The sequence below is a fragment of the Columba livia genome, chromosome 4, assembly GCF_036013475.1.
Source record: "Columba livia isolate bColLiv1 breed racing homer chromosome 4, bColLiv1.pat.W.v2, whole genome shotgun sequence".
NCBI classification, from domain to species: Eukaryota; Metazoa; Chordata; class Aves; order Columbiformes; family Columbidae; genus Columba; species Columba livia.
In genome coordinates, this window is record NC_088605.1 from 45,276,134 (window position 1) to 45,290,548 (window position 14,415).

At 37.5% G+C, this 14,415-nt stretch overlaps 1 protein-coding gene across 3 annotated transcripts in view; it reads right to left on the reverse strand.

Moving 5' to 3' along the window:
- GUCY1B1 (guanylate cyclase 1 soluble subunit beta 1) overlaps positions 1-14,415 on the reverse strand; it is a 43,416-nt gene that overhangs the window by 20,887 nt on the left and 8,114 nt on the right. For 2 of the 3 annotated variants that reach the window (XM_065061470.1, XM_065061468.1), the window contains 2 exons: positions 5,197-5,297; positions 4,222-4,340 (listed from right to left, as the gene is read on the reverse strand). In XM_065061470.1, the coding sequence (XP_064917542.1) occupies positions 4,222-4,340; positions 5,197-5,297 (220 nt within the window). Of the gene's footprint in view, positions 1-4,221; positions 4,341-5,196; positions 5,298-8,277; positions 8,442-14,415 lie in introns of those variants that run through there. The other variant, XM_013369398.3, reaches the window with a different exon arrangement.

The following is a 14,415-nucleotide window of genomic DNA, read 5'->3' on the forward strand; positions in this document are numbered from 1 at the left end:
ATGTCCTGGACATCTTATGTATTTAACTTTAAATTTTGACCAGAAAAATTGCTGTCCGGAGAGGAAAGTTAAATGATACATTGATAGGCATATCCAGTTAAGAGAACAATGAGATCAAAATCGCACTTAGAACACAACGTTAGCTCCAACTTTTATTATGAAGCAATTATCAAGGCTCTAGTTTACTATTTACTGTACATTTAACACAGAAAGAGCAACCTAGAGGAACCTTCCTGGATAGTGCTGCAACCCACATAATTTTTACCTACATTATAAAATTCATGCAACTCCTTTACATCTTAAGTCCAGAACATTACTGCACATTTCCAATGTTTTTCTCCCACCCTCCCAGGTAACTGCTAGCACCAGGCTTTGCATATTGCTTTCTGCCAGCACAAGGAGAAGTGAGGTGAAAATATTTTCATTTTGCTGTCTGGGCCATTCTCCACCTTTCATGAGCATCTGTCGGCCATCAAATTTGTGGAAGCATACTGAACTTGATTTCATGTGAGCTGTGAAGTGCTCAAACAGCTGCTTCTTCTCCTGGGAAGCCTCCAGAGGAAATGGGACTCTTAGAAATTAATTCCGTAGGATGCACTCAACCTGGAACTTCCTCCTTCAGATTTTTAGTTTGTTTCAAATTCATGTTTTTGTTGCTATATCAACACCTCTAAATTAAAACTTGAAGAGGCAACAATCTGGGAGTCAATTCATTCCAGCTGTTAGCTGTCATTCAATTAATTCATTGCAAAAAGTGTAACACTTGAAGGCAAACTCTGAAGATCTTTGCAGGGTTTAAGATAGTGAAATTGGAAGAGACTGCTTTCAAAGAGTGTGGATGAGAAAAGAGCGAGAGAACTCACTGGCTCCAAGGGAGAGCTTTACAATCTCCCTAATGGGTGCAGGACTGCTCTTTCAGTACATATGCCTCAGAAACAGCTGGGATCTACTGACCTTTTGGAAAAAAAATCTTAAGGAGATACATGGGTAAGTAGGATAACCTTTGAGTTACACCATCATCAACACCTGAAGAATTAATTTCAAAAGGAGTTTGTTATGGGAAATGGCCAATGTCAAGGACAGAACTTTTCCAAGACTGCTGTCTAATTATTAACATGTATTTCTGGCACGTCTTGCTAACAAATAGCAGTAGCCTCATTCTTCAAGACCACTCTACCACCTTACTAACCCATTACTGCTGACTTTGTCCAAGCAGTGTCACAGGCAAGCCCATGTGATATACCCTTCAGTCTCTACTCTCTAATCATCCAGCATCCAGAGTGGGGACTTGCCCAGGATGTATTGCAGCTGCTTTCCAGTCCCCAATGTGTCTTTTCTCCCTATGCACACAGATTATGGGGCGAGCAAAGAGATTATTATATTCAAAACCTTGCTCCAACACATACTTGAGATGAGATAGAGATGTGCTTCCAGATCAAGAAGCTGAAATCACTCCCAGATCCTGTTTAGACATTGTCATTGTCACTCCCACTCCTATTTATTATTGTGTTTGATCCATTCTAAATTGATATTGCAGTTTCTGGAAGAACAAATGTGTCTTTTTTTCTGGTTTGTTCACCTACTCTGGACCAGAGGTATGGTCAGGTACAGATAATAATAGGTTGAGCTCTCTCTTTGAATCCTTGGCTCTTCAGATGTATGTCAGAGCTCATGCTGTGTCCAGAGACACTAATTCTAGAGCTCTGGAGAGCACTGATCAACTCTGTGGTGAAACACAAAGGAATCTCCAAGCAAGAACAAGCAGTGACACTAAATCAGGCCGATCCTGGCCTGTCTAAAAGCGAAAGAGTTGTGATTGGCACCTGAAATACAAAGATACGCTGTTGAGCTCTGTGTGGTACAGAGCATCTGGAAACTTTTCTAAAAGAGGAATTAGTCCCCTGAAGTTTATTGCACTGCAATTATGAACAATGCAAAAGCACCTTAATAAGACTACTAATCACTACTCCAGTGTTTGATTTTCATTCAGTAGAAAGCTGCTGAACATAACATAAAAGCCCACTTGGAGTTTCTTGGGAAACTCTTTTCACACTGCTTCTCTTTGGCATGGTGTCTTTCAATATGATTTGCAATATTTCCAGGCCTGTGTGTTTCATAGAAAATATAAATACTAGATTTAGTCATGCTATCTTTTTTCTTTTTCATGAAGCTTGAAGTACCTGTTTTTCATCTATGAAAAAACTAAACTTTCTCCAAGATGTCAGGGGAAATGGGACATAAACATAGGAATTATTTTCATTTGCTTCAAAAAACTGCAGCCTTCAATTTTTTCATACATCCTGGACTCAGTACAGATTTCAAGAAGCACCTTTTGGAACTCTATTATAGATTTTAAGAATCAGACAGAAGTTCAGCACATTAGACCAAATCTGCACCTATTTTTGTAATAAGTATATAAATCAGTTTCCTGATCTAATTAACTGCTGGAAGATGCAAAAGTAATAAATCACAGATTATATTGATTTTCCTTAACAACAGAAAGCTAGAAAGTACACTTTTGGCACAGCTACTAATACATTAGTCCTGTTAAAACTTACAGAAGTATGTAATAGCCAAAGTAATCTGTTAACACTGAAATTCTAAGAAAGCAGCTTAAAATACTGTCATTAGAAGCATACAGATGTAAGCTGTTCACATTGTTATAGAGGTTTGGTGTGTACTACAAACATGTCCAGTCTTTTCACAATCACGCAGGGTAAGGAATGGAAAGAGAAGTATACTGTATGGAAAAGGGGATGAGGGAAAGGAACAGGGAAGGACTGGCCCACCTATGTGTACCCAAAGTGATGGAGCACCAGGTCAGCTACACCTTTTTTTAATTCCTCCCCTACTCTTGCTCAATCCTATCTACACTTCAGTACATGACTCATCTTTAAAACTTATATTCACCTGAAGGCTTGCTTTGAGGGCAGCCTGTGGATGAAGCTATGAAATATAAAGGATGTCACATCTCACAGACAGACAACAGTATACAGACAACACGTGGCATGCACATGTTGGAGCACAGACATACCCTGTCCATCTGCCCAGCAATTACAGTCCATGGGATTTTTAAAAGAAGTCTCAGTTGACTTCATTTAGGGTACTCTGGAATAATCCAAGATTTTGGGGCAGGTAATGAGACACAGAAGTAAATATTCTAGTACTCCAGTAAACTATGCACTCTGCTCTTTTTACTGATTGCTCTTGGAGAGATTTTAAGGGAACAGATGACAAGAGGCTGCTAAATTTCTGGTGAAAATCAATAGAGATTTGACACTTAGCTTCTGGGCAATCTCCCATGAAATCTTAATCAGTTCAGTGTTTGTAAATTCATTACTGCACACAGTTGTCTCCAAGAGTGATATATACCATAAGTCTTAAATCAAAGTGGTTTTTTAAGTGAACAATTTTCAGGTGACAAAAAAGATAAGCCAATTTTTTCTACATGTAGAAATCACACTTTAGAGAAGTCACTACGTTCCATGGTATTGAAAAATCATTCTTGTTTTGTTTTCCAGTGCAGTATCACACTGTGTGCAGTTAGGAAAGCACAAAAACTCACTTCACTGCTGCTCTAGCCCACTTTCAGCTTATGGATAAAGGATAATGGCATAGAGATGAGCTGTGTATGAGCACTAGATCTGTACATAATGTACAATTAGAAATAACTAGTATTTATAGTAAAAGATAACTAAGGAAAAGAAATATCCTACAAATCTGAAGACCACATCTTCCATTAGTATAAAAAAAGGTAAGTCTTTTTACTTAACACACACACACAGAAAATTTGAATTGGTGTTTTTTTTCATGTCTCTTGTACTCCATACTTTTGTTACATACAAAAACTCCTGTTTAAAACTTTTCTTTGGAATTTCAAAAGAAATTTCAGTTTTATTAATATCTCTGCAACCCCAGCTTACCTGCCTTCTCAGTCCTTTTTTATAAAATTGAACATTCAAAGATGCTACGGGCAAATTATTATTGTATCAGGTAAGTGAATAATATACTAACTGAGAGGGAAAGAGAACAATGCCAAAACTGCTCAGCAGTGGAAAGCTCTACAGAATATAAATACTACAGAAGAAAGTTTTCAGACACCTCTCCACAAATAACTGGAAGATTATACAGTACAACTGTTATCTCCAAATCTCAATCTAACCTGTTGACTAGACCATATTTCTGTCTGGTACCCAATATAAGTTGGCACAAAATTCTTACCTGCAAAAACTCTCTGACATTTGAGCCCAAGACACGTAGAATCGTATCATAACCAGATTCTTGACAAAACACAAAAAACATCTTCCCAAACATCTGAAGAATTTCCCCGGCATTTAGATCTAGTTAAAACAGGAAAATATGATTCAGTCCAAACACTGCATTTCATGCACTTTGTTTACTACTTCAGTCTCATATTAATAAACAAGACAGTACCTAAACTCTACCCAGATCCAGTAGGTCAAGAATATGAGAAAAACAAGATTCAGGATCTACATGGCAAATAATGAGTATTCAATACAGGAATTTCATTAGGTGGTAATTTACCAATTACCACTATGACCTTGCTACATTGTGCATTTCATGAATGTATAGCATGTTCTTGGCTAATTACTGATTCAGAACAAATTCATACCACACTTGGTCTTCAGATAAAATAATTCTAGTGGGCATAATCCTACCTTTTCAATTCCAGACCAGAGTTGCAATGACTGAAAATGAACGTGACCCAGATATGAAATGAGATGTGCCCATGCCACAAATGTTTCTGTAACTCTGCATGCTTGCTCAGCAAAGAGATCAGGGATTCATTCACAGGCTGCTCTTGCAGCAGTGTTTGAAACCTGGATGTACTGGCAAGGTAGTTACAGCAGTATATTGTTACTTCATGATGGTTCGTAACACCAAGCACTAAGGACAAGGTACATCACTACAGTTTAAGGGGTATCTATGACTGGGAATACTTCGGAAGTAATAATCACTTCAAGGAATAAAAGGAATAAAAATATCTTAGATAAATTTAAAAAAAAATCCTCTCTTCTGAGATTTTTAAAATATTCTCTCTTTGACCAATACCCTGTTTTCACTTACTCTGTGATAAATCCTGTTTCTCTCTGGTACGTGGATTTTTTTTTTGGGGGGGTGGGGGCTGTACCTTTTATGTGCTGAATGGGCAAAGAAGATAGCCGTATTACTTACTAAGGACCTTGCTTGCAGCTGCAACCAGATCATAGGTTTTCGAATCATCGTAAATTATTCTGACAAGAAACTGTCCTTCTTCATCCAGCTGTGCCTCCTTCCTAAAAAGAAAATAGAAAAACATCTTTTTCTTTGAGGGAGAAGCACTATATCAAGAAATCAATTATATATTGTTTGGTGTAAGTCTTTTAAATAAAATAAGTTTGTAGGCTCTGCCTTTCAGAAGTTATTTAAGACATAAAATTAGAAATAAATCTGTTGCATATCTCAGAGTCATTAAGGTACAATACAAATATTTCAGACCACTTGTGTCCTGAAAATAATAAATAGCTGTGAGAAAATAAACGTGATTTTTCTGTACAGAGCCTCACAAAGAAGTTGTTGAACCAGTAAAGACAGAATTTACAATTTAAAATAGGGGAATATCTAATGGCTCTTTAAGCACTTTTTAAGCAAGTGTTTCCATTCCTTCCAGTTTTGATTGCATTTTGTTTACAAAAGGCATGGGATGTTTTTAACAAACATTTGCACCTAATCCAGATGTAAGTACCTAATCAAATACTTCTCTTTTTATTTTTATTTTTTTTTTCAGAATTCTGCACATGCCCAGCAGATAGAAGGGAAAAAAAAAAAAAGTATGCTAGGATTTTGTAAGGTATTTTTCTTGCACAGCACATCAGTCCTTCATGACTGAAGTGTCAGCACTTAGGTAAAGCATAATAAAAAGATACGTTTCTTCACTAAAGGAAACAATTTTCAACCCCAAGTTTAAGACAAGACTTTTTTATAATAGCTGTTCACCTTCTGTGATCTCGCCTACGATGACTTTCTACAAAGATAATGTGCTTTGCAGAAATAGCGACAAAAGAGCAGACATGTAAGTATTCATGCTCTAATTTATGTGCTCAGAATGTATTTTGGCTCAGTAAAACTAATATGATCATGGCATTGATAGTATCTTTGCAGGTGGAGGGTCACAGCTACTGTATTGAAAGAAAAAACACCCCAATCTCCAGAGGTCCCTTCCAACCCCAACCATAGTGTGATTCACCTAGTCACAGCTCTCTGCTGCAGAACACTTCAAAAAGACAAAAGGCAAAGAGGTAGGAAAGCCTAAAGAGAATGACTGAATCACATCTTCTTATATTACAGACACACAAAAAAATAGGGAGATGTTCTTCATTTTTTTCTTAGAATTAGAATTAGAAATTTTCTTAGAACTAGAAAAAAATATTAAAAAGATGAAAAAGTATTTTTTTATAAAAAGCTAAGCATATGCCTTTCGAATCACAATATTCAACTCAGGACTGAAATAATTTTTTTTTGAATATACAACTGAAAGAGAACCATGAGTAAAAAATATTTACTAGTACCATGGTAATGAAGGGCTTTCACCAGAGTAGGACAGAAATGCTTCTTGAGATAAGACTTGAAACATACAGTTTAGGAGCGAATATACCTAACTGCTCTAAATTTTTAATGGTCACCAGAGGAATTATGTACCTATAAAAAGTGGATTCTAAATCTGCTATGTAAAATCCAACATCCTCTTTTACATCTCCATCATCATAACATGATCAACCATCAGTCAAAATTAAAGTCTTTGACTGAAACTTAGATTCTAATTTTCTAGAGCTGGCATAATTTATTTTGAAAATAAAAGAATACCAAATAATAATGCCTGCACAACAATTCAAGCATTTACAGTTGTAGTGGAATTAGCCAGCCATACAAACAGAAACATTTTCTGCATTACTCAAAGGGGAGAGAGGTCAGAGAATTAAGAGCACTTGTTCATCTTAAAACTGCTACATGGCATGTAGTATTGCTGATAAGACCTGATTCCAATTTCACATGGTAGTATCCTATTGACCTAAATTAAATTACTTGTCATTTAGCCTTCCAATTAGTAATCATCAGCCTTTGATAAAATGTTCACTTATCAATGGAAGTCTGGAACCCATTATTTTCTTTTTCCTTTTCATCGTTCTTTAATCTTGCTCATCAAATTCTTATTGCTGACCAAAAATTATACTATACTGTTTTCATATTTCAAAAATATATCTACTTTTAAAAAATTAATTAATTAATTAAGTCTTGTAACTGCCACTCATCACATACATTTTTATACTTACTCTATGAATGAGCATCATGAGCTAAAAACAAGCAGAGCAATTTTCCCACAGTAATAAGACAAGGCTATAGAGGACTTGAAACTAACCAGCCTATAAAGTTCTACATTAAAAGAACATCATTCTCTATTCAATGGCATGAAAAACATTAATAAACTTAATGGGCTGGGTTTTTTTCTTCAGCTCTTTGGGAACTTCCCAAAAGGAATGAAAGAATGGACACTAGCAATCAGGGCAAAACTGGCTGCAGGAGTGTCTCAGAGATACAAAAAGGTCAAATACAGTATTATCTTTTTAAAATAATAAATTACAATAGTTTGTTCATTACTTGAAGAAAGAGTATGTTTATAAAGAATAAGCAGAAATGGTATACATACACACAGTCTCCTAAACAACCATCGTTTTCATACTCCAAAATAGTACTTCTCGTCCTCTTCCCTGACCATTTACTGAAAGTTTCAGATCAGCCTTTAGGATACCAAGTCTCACAGACTCCTGAAAACAGCTCCCATGCCACATATTCTTACTTTTCCTAAGTAGGAGAGCTGGAATTATTAGTGGGAAATGTTGTCTTAAAGCATATGAGGTCAGTGAGGGACAAGAAGGTAGAATTTACATTTCCTAAGAACTGAACAGAAATCACAGTATCACAGTATGTTTGGGATTGGAAGGGACCTCAAAAGATCATTAGTCCAATCCCCCTGCTGGAGCAGGAACGCCTAGGTGAGGTCACACAAGAACATGTCCAGGTGGGTTTTGAATGTCTCCAGAGAAGGAGACTCCACAACCCCCCTGGGCAGCCTGTTCCAGTGCTCTGTCACCCTCACTGAGAAGAAGTTTTTTCTCATAATTATGTGGAACCTCTTGTGTTCCAGCTTGATCGCATTACCCCTTGTCCTATCATTGTTTGCCACCGAGAAGAGCCTGGCTCCATCCTCATGGCACTCACCCTTTATATATTTACAAGCATTAAAAAGGTCACCCCTCAGTCTCCTCTTCTCCAAACTAAAGAGAACCAGCTCCCTCAGCCTTTCTTCATAAGGGAGGTGCTCCACTCCCTTAATCTTCTTCGTTGTCCTACGCTGGATCCTCTCCAGCAGTTCCCTGTCCTTCTTGAACTGAGAAAAGAAAACTATCTTGATTCTTTGATTCTCATAACATGCCATGTAACTGGAAGTCAGCTACAGCTTGAAGGGAAGTCTGCAAAGCATGAGCAAACTTTCCCACATCTCTGATACACACTGTGCTTTCTCTTCATTTCTCTGATCTCAGCCAAACCACAACGGATAACACGAACATCTGTAAAAGCAATTAAAATCCTCAAAACCACCACATAATTGCACAGTTCAGTAGACACAGATTTTATGTGTGAGAATTTTCTGTATTAAAAAATTGACCCGGTTTGATGATGCTGGTGTCTCTTTCCAAACTTCTTGCATCTCTTTCCAGTTACATTGACTGGAACTTTTCCTATTTCCTTCTCTGTGCCAAGCCATGCTTCCTTTCTTCTTATTTTAATTGTCTCTAGTTTATTTTGTCCAAGTTTTAATCGTTGCCTACATATTTGTTTTTCTGGGTTATTTTTTGTCCTGGATGGATTTCCCTGTCTGCTTTCATTGCCTGGTCACAGAAGTTGCTGTGCATTCAGAACAAGAGGTAGCCAGAGAGCGGCTGAGGACAGGACAGGCGGTTCAGTGAAGCCAGCTGAAGCCTCTCCCTGCCTCCAGTGAGCTGGCTCTGCAGCTTCTGAGGCCTTTCTGCCTCCCTCTGTAACCTGACAGTGCTGAGAACTCAAGTCTTTCTCTCTGAAATATTTCAGCAGCCTTAAGACAACATGTGATGGGGAAATGCTGCTGTAAGCTTACCCAAAATGGCCAATGCAATGTGAAAACACTCCTATTTTTACAGAGGCACTCATCCTTCAGCAAGTCTACAAAACTGCAGGTCCTCTAATAAACTTGTTTGAGAGAGCACAGCATCACAGCTGTCAGCACCAGAGAGGCTGACCAGGATGTGACCACCAGCAGTCCAGGAAACAGAACAAAGTCACTGAAATAATAATGGGCAAACCCTAAACTGTTTCCTCATGGCTGCAGTCTTCTCACCTAATTACCTGACCCTTACCTAATCTATCAAACCTGCCTGCATTTACACTGAGGAACTGCTTCTAAAACAAGGGGGATATGAAAACATATATGAGAGTGTTATGAAAACTGTTAGAAGTAATGCTAAAAGTGAGGCTACTCTGTCAGTTTTGCGAAGCCACTGTGGCTGGGTGTCCATCACTGGTAATTTCTTCGGTGTGACATTGCTGTTTTTAAATCCGCAACCTATAAGTACAACGTATGAAAATAAACTTGCCTCTGTGAAACAAGGTACAGTTAAAAACCTGGGTATGTGAATTTTAAAAGACCAGAAAGCTGCAACTGTTCTTATCTGAACAGCTCCCCTCTCCTGGCTGGTTCACGAGCTGGGATAGAACTGCAATATAACATGGCATCCTTAGATGCAAAGAATTTACATTTGGCTGATCATATTTCATGGAAAATTTCATAATCCATAACTTCATGAAAAACTGTGGCATTTCCCTTGAAATGTTCTGCTGCAGTCTTTATTCCCAGTTTTTGACCAGATAAAATTATGGGACTAAACTAGCATAGCTCTAATGTTTTCTGCCAGCCGTGGTGTTTGATCACAAAGTCATTAACAGTAATAACATGTTGGTGGCTTTCTTAAGGGTTTGACTGGAAATGAGTCAAAAGCAACAAGCTCTGGCAAATTCCCAAGCCCTGTTTAATTCTTTAGAGAAGTAGCAGTACTACAGTAGCAAACTTTTAACTTTTATATGGCCTTTCTTTCATACTAACTTCTATGTCAAATAGAAGAGAATTTACAATTAATGTCTCATTTACATTTCTAGAGATAAAAAAAAAAAAAAACGAAAAGGCTGTGCTTTGCTCCCCAGTAAGTTTACATTCAAAACGTTAAAAAAAAATAAAAGGATTTTAATGCTCTTGCCCGAACAGACTCCTATTGTCAGCACATGGGATGTAATATTTCATGGTTCAAAAATTACATCCTATGTTATGCCTGTCCTAACTGCTACAGTCTGGCAGCCCTTTTTTATTTACTCTAGACTAATTTTGAATGCTTACACAGAGCTATTAGAATTGTGGGAAACAAATATTTCAGCCCAGGCTTTTCCAAAATGCCTTTGTTTTCCTCCAGAATGTTTATATTATCCAGGTTAATGTGAGGAAGTTTACTTGGGAAAAAAGAACCTTAACCATTGCACCATGGAAAATAGCACAGCTATAGAGAGGCCATTTTTCACGTTCAGGTTTGACATTGAAACCAATGGAAAAATTCCTATGAAGTACATCAAAGCAAGACCAAGACTTAAAGCAGCCTTTCCTCCATCAGTCATGCTGACAGACCCCAAACTGTTGTTGGTCTATCAGCACAGAATAGTGTTACAGGTGATACCATGTGCATACAATAGGACCTTTGAAAATCTTTCCCATTGTGAAACTAGTTTAGTATTTGAAAACACACTACTAATGTTCACAGGTAATGTTAATAATTCACAGAGATGGATGAAATGTTAAGTGTGGACAAACATTCCAACATAAAACATTCTTAAAATCCGAACAGATGTTGCACTGCAGAATTTTAAACTGCAGATTGCACACATTTTTATTTCAGAGGACATACTCTGTTTTGATGTAACAAAGATTTCTTTTGCCGTCTTTAGAGATTTTAGAGACAACATAGCTGGACCATGTCAGGTTGGTCTTACTTACATAGCCTACTCTGCACAAAACAGATTTCATTGTAGTTTTGCAGACAGATGGTAGCATTTAAAATGAAATTGAATAAATCACAATCAAGAAGAGGGTTGCTGCTGTCAGAACTTTATTATTCATGTGAAGTAGTACTCGCTGCCCTGTCTCTGTAGTCAGCCATAAAGCTGGAATTAAAAAAAAAAAAAAATACAGAAAAAGAGCCATTCCCATTAGAGACCTCTGCATGCAGTAAATATTGAGAAAATGTCATGGATACAAACAGTCAAAAGGGATGAAAACAAGACTGCAAGGAACAATGACTTTGTATCCTGAAGATACACAGGCTTCTCTGTGATACAGCAACATTATTTTTCAGAAGCTTCTAGTTATCACTTTAACAGATGATCTAGGGTCCCAAAAGCACAACTGGATCTCTTCCTCTCCAAACTCCAGTCCCACGCACATGCCCTGGGTGTGTCACCTTGGACACACCACAACAGCAGCTACTTCCAAGACCACCTCTAGGACTTCTTCCATGATTGGTATTGTTTCTGCTGGGACTTGTGCCACCATTGTGCTTAACTACTCCTGGTGTACCAAGGATGGAAAAAGTGCTCATTAAATTGAAGAGACCAGTCAAAACAATCTTAATGACAAAATAACACTACTGCACTTAGGAACCCAGCATGGTTCTGATCTCACTGATAGGAGCACATCAAGTTTAATTCCATTCCAAGAGCAACACCATTAAGCAGAATTACATGTGTCAGAGCTAAAGATGGTATCAGTGAAACCAGAATCATCATCTTTGCAACTCTTTTACATTAAAATGGCAAACTCACTGCTCATTATATTACTTCACAGATGGTTTGTGTTTTCAAAATGTTTCTCATACTTTTTTCATGTATTTCACAAAGACACTTTGCTAAAAATTATTAAAAATATTGAAATAACTCTTCTCACTCCTCCAAAAAGGAAAACAAACCAAAACAGAATAGACTTGTACATGTTATGGATGGTCAGAGATATTTTAAAACACCCAGCTGGGAAAAACATAAATTATATTAAGTTACAAGATTAAAGAAAATTGGGAATCTGTCCAGGAAAATGACGTTCGGGGTAAAGTAAATAGGTGTATTTATAGACTTCAGAGCTCTGAGCTATTTCCCAGTTTTACAGGCTGGATATGATAGTGTTTAATGTAGGTTTTCAAAATAAGATAATCCTAGAAAATACAGTTAACAAATGTACAAGTTCTTTGCTACTACTCCAAACACTAAAAATATTTTTTAAAATGGTATTATTTTGCTTCATTTTACACAAGTGGACTAAAAGGAATGGTATTTACAAAATACTCTTCTAAGTATTTCACTTATAAGAGTGAGCGATGTTTCTAACACCTGGTATCCTGACAGGTCTAAAAGCATTTCCCAATCTTGGGAAGACTGCAAAGTACCTGAGAGATGCTGCAGGAACGCTCACAACATTTTGCACAAAATGCCACTATTTCCTTTCAGCTAAGCCTTTCCCAGAAAACTAGAGAATTTGGCATCCACACAATTTAAACTCCTGACCTCCAAGCAGATCCTTCCGCTGTGAGGAACTGAAGGAGCAGGAAGTGTAGTGGCCTGACCCTATAAATCTTGTGAACATTAACCTCCAGACCCACAAAGAGCCATCTATTCAGCAACAGTTTTAAAGAAAACTTAAAAAAAAAATGCTTAGAACTTTGGAATACTATGGAATAAGGACTTAGAAACAAAACCAACAATAAGTGTTCCTACTTAATGCCACTTTCCGGATAAATACTCGTTAATGTTAAAGAAGTTGATGGATTAAAAAAAAATTCATCTATTGTTATTTCACCACTAATGGCTTTACAAAGTCTCTTTCTGACATCTATTTATAAGTAATCTGTATTTTTTTCAAAGTTGTTACAAGATTGATTGAACAGAACACTCCATCTTCAGTGCTGGGGAAACCCACATGGTGCTATGGAGGCTGCAATAAATCAGTTTTAATGTTTTTCCACTAACCGCTGCAATTAGTTATAACTGAGTCCTACATGATCCAAAATAAGTATGGACTTCCAATCTAAAACTCTAGTGAATAGTCTGTTTTTCATTAATGTTAATGGTGAGAAGACAATTAAGATAATTAACACAGTATGTCCGCAACATTTTTGAGCATGAAAAAAAACAGTAATTTCAGGTAAACTGTAAAGTAAGCATTCGTTATAATAAATTAGTCGTGGGCTGGGAAAGGGAAATACTGAGCAAGCTCATAGCAGTTTAACAAAGCAGGAGAGGTGATTCACACAGGACTGATTACCACCACTGCAATATAGAGCTACACACGTCTATGTGGTAAAATCCTGTCCTGGTTTTGTTAAAAAACAAGTTTATCTTTTAGTGAATTTGCCTGTCAGCTAAAGCTTTCATATTAGCTGCATTTTCCTGGAGAACCAGATACATGTTTTGGTAAACACAGCAATGGAATGCTAACTTATTGATAAGGACAGATTCACATCTCACAAGAGGGGCAACGAGAAACAGGTGACCAAGAAACTGACCAATGGTGTATAACATTCCATTCATGTGAATACTTCATATAAAAGTGGGAGATCACGAGGATCTCATCCTCTTTGCCCTTTTTTGCCTTCTTTTCCCTTCTGCTTATGGCCGACATTAGGAAAGGACCTTGCTAGTCATCCCTGCGAACTGAGGCCTAGTGAGAGACTGAATCCAGCTCCGGTTGGCTGCAGAGTCCAATCCAGGACTTTGGTTGCTGGCTCTGCAGTTGATGAGATTTTCAAGATTGGTTTTGTATATTTTGTATTATTTTCTCTATTCTTATTAGTAGCATTAGTAAAACATTTTTAATTTTTCCAACTCTTCTCCCTCTGTCCTTCTTTTCCTCCTGATCACCTGTCCTCAGTGGGGAGAGGGAGGGGAAGAAGGGGGAAAGCGGGAGAAGAGGAGGTTAACAATACATCTGCCAGGGTTTTATTGTCACCCCACAATCTAAACCCTCGAAAATCCATAAGACACTCCTTAGCCACCTGGAGATTTTTACAGTTCCTGGGAAGAGACGTACATAAGAAAGGAATAGGAAAGCCAGAAATCTGATGGGAGAAATCCCAAAGACATTAATAGGATCCAAAAAAATTGAAGTCCTAGGTAGGCACAGCCAAACCTACGCTTAGGTGTTTAAAAGGAGTTTGGCACCAAGTTTGTCTTGCAATCAGCCCTTGTTGAGAAATACAAGAAACTGGAAGAGCCTTCATTTGCTTCAGCTACACG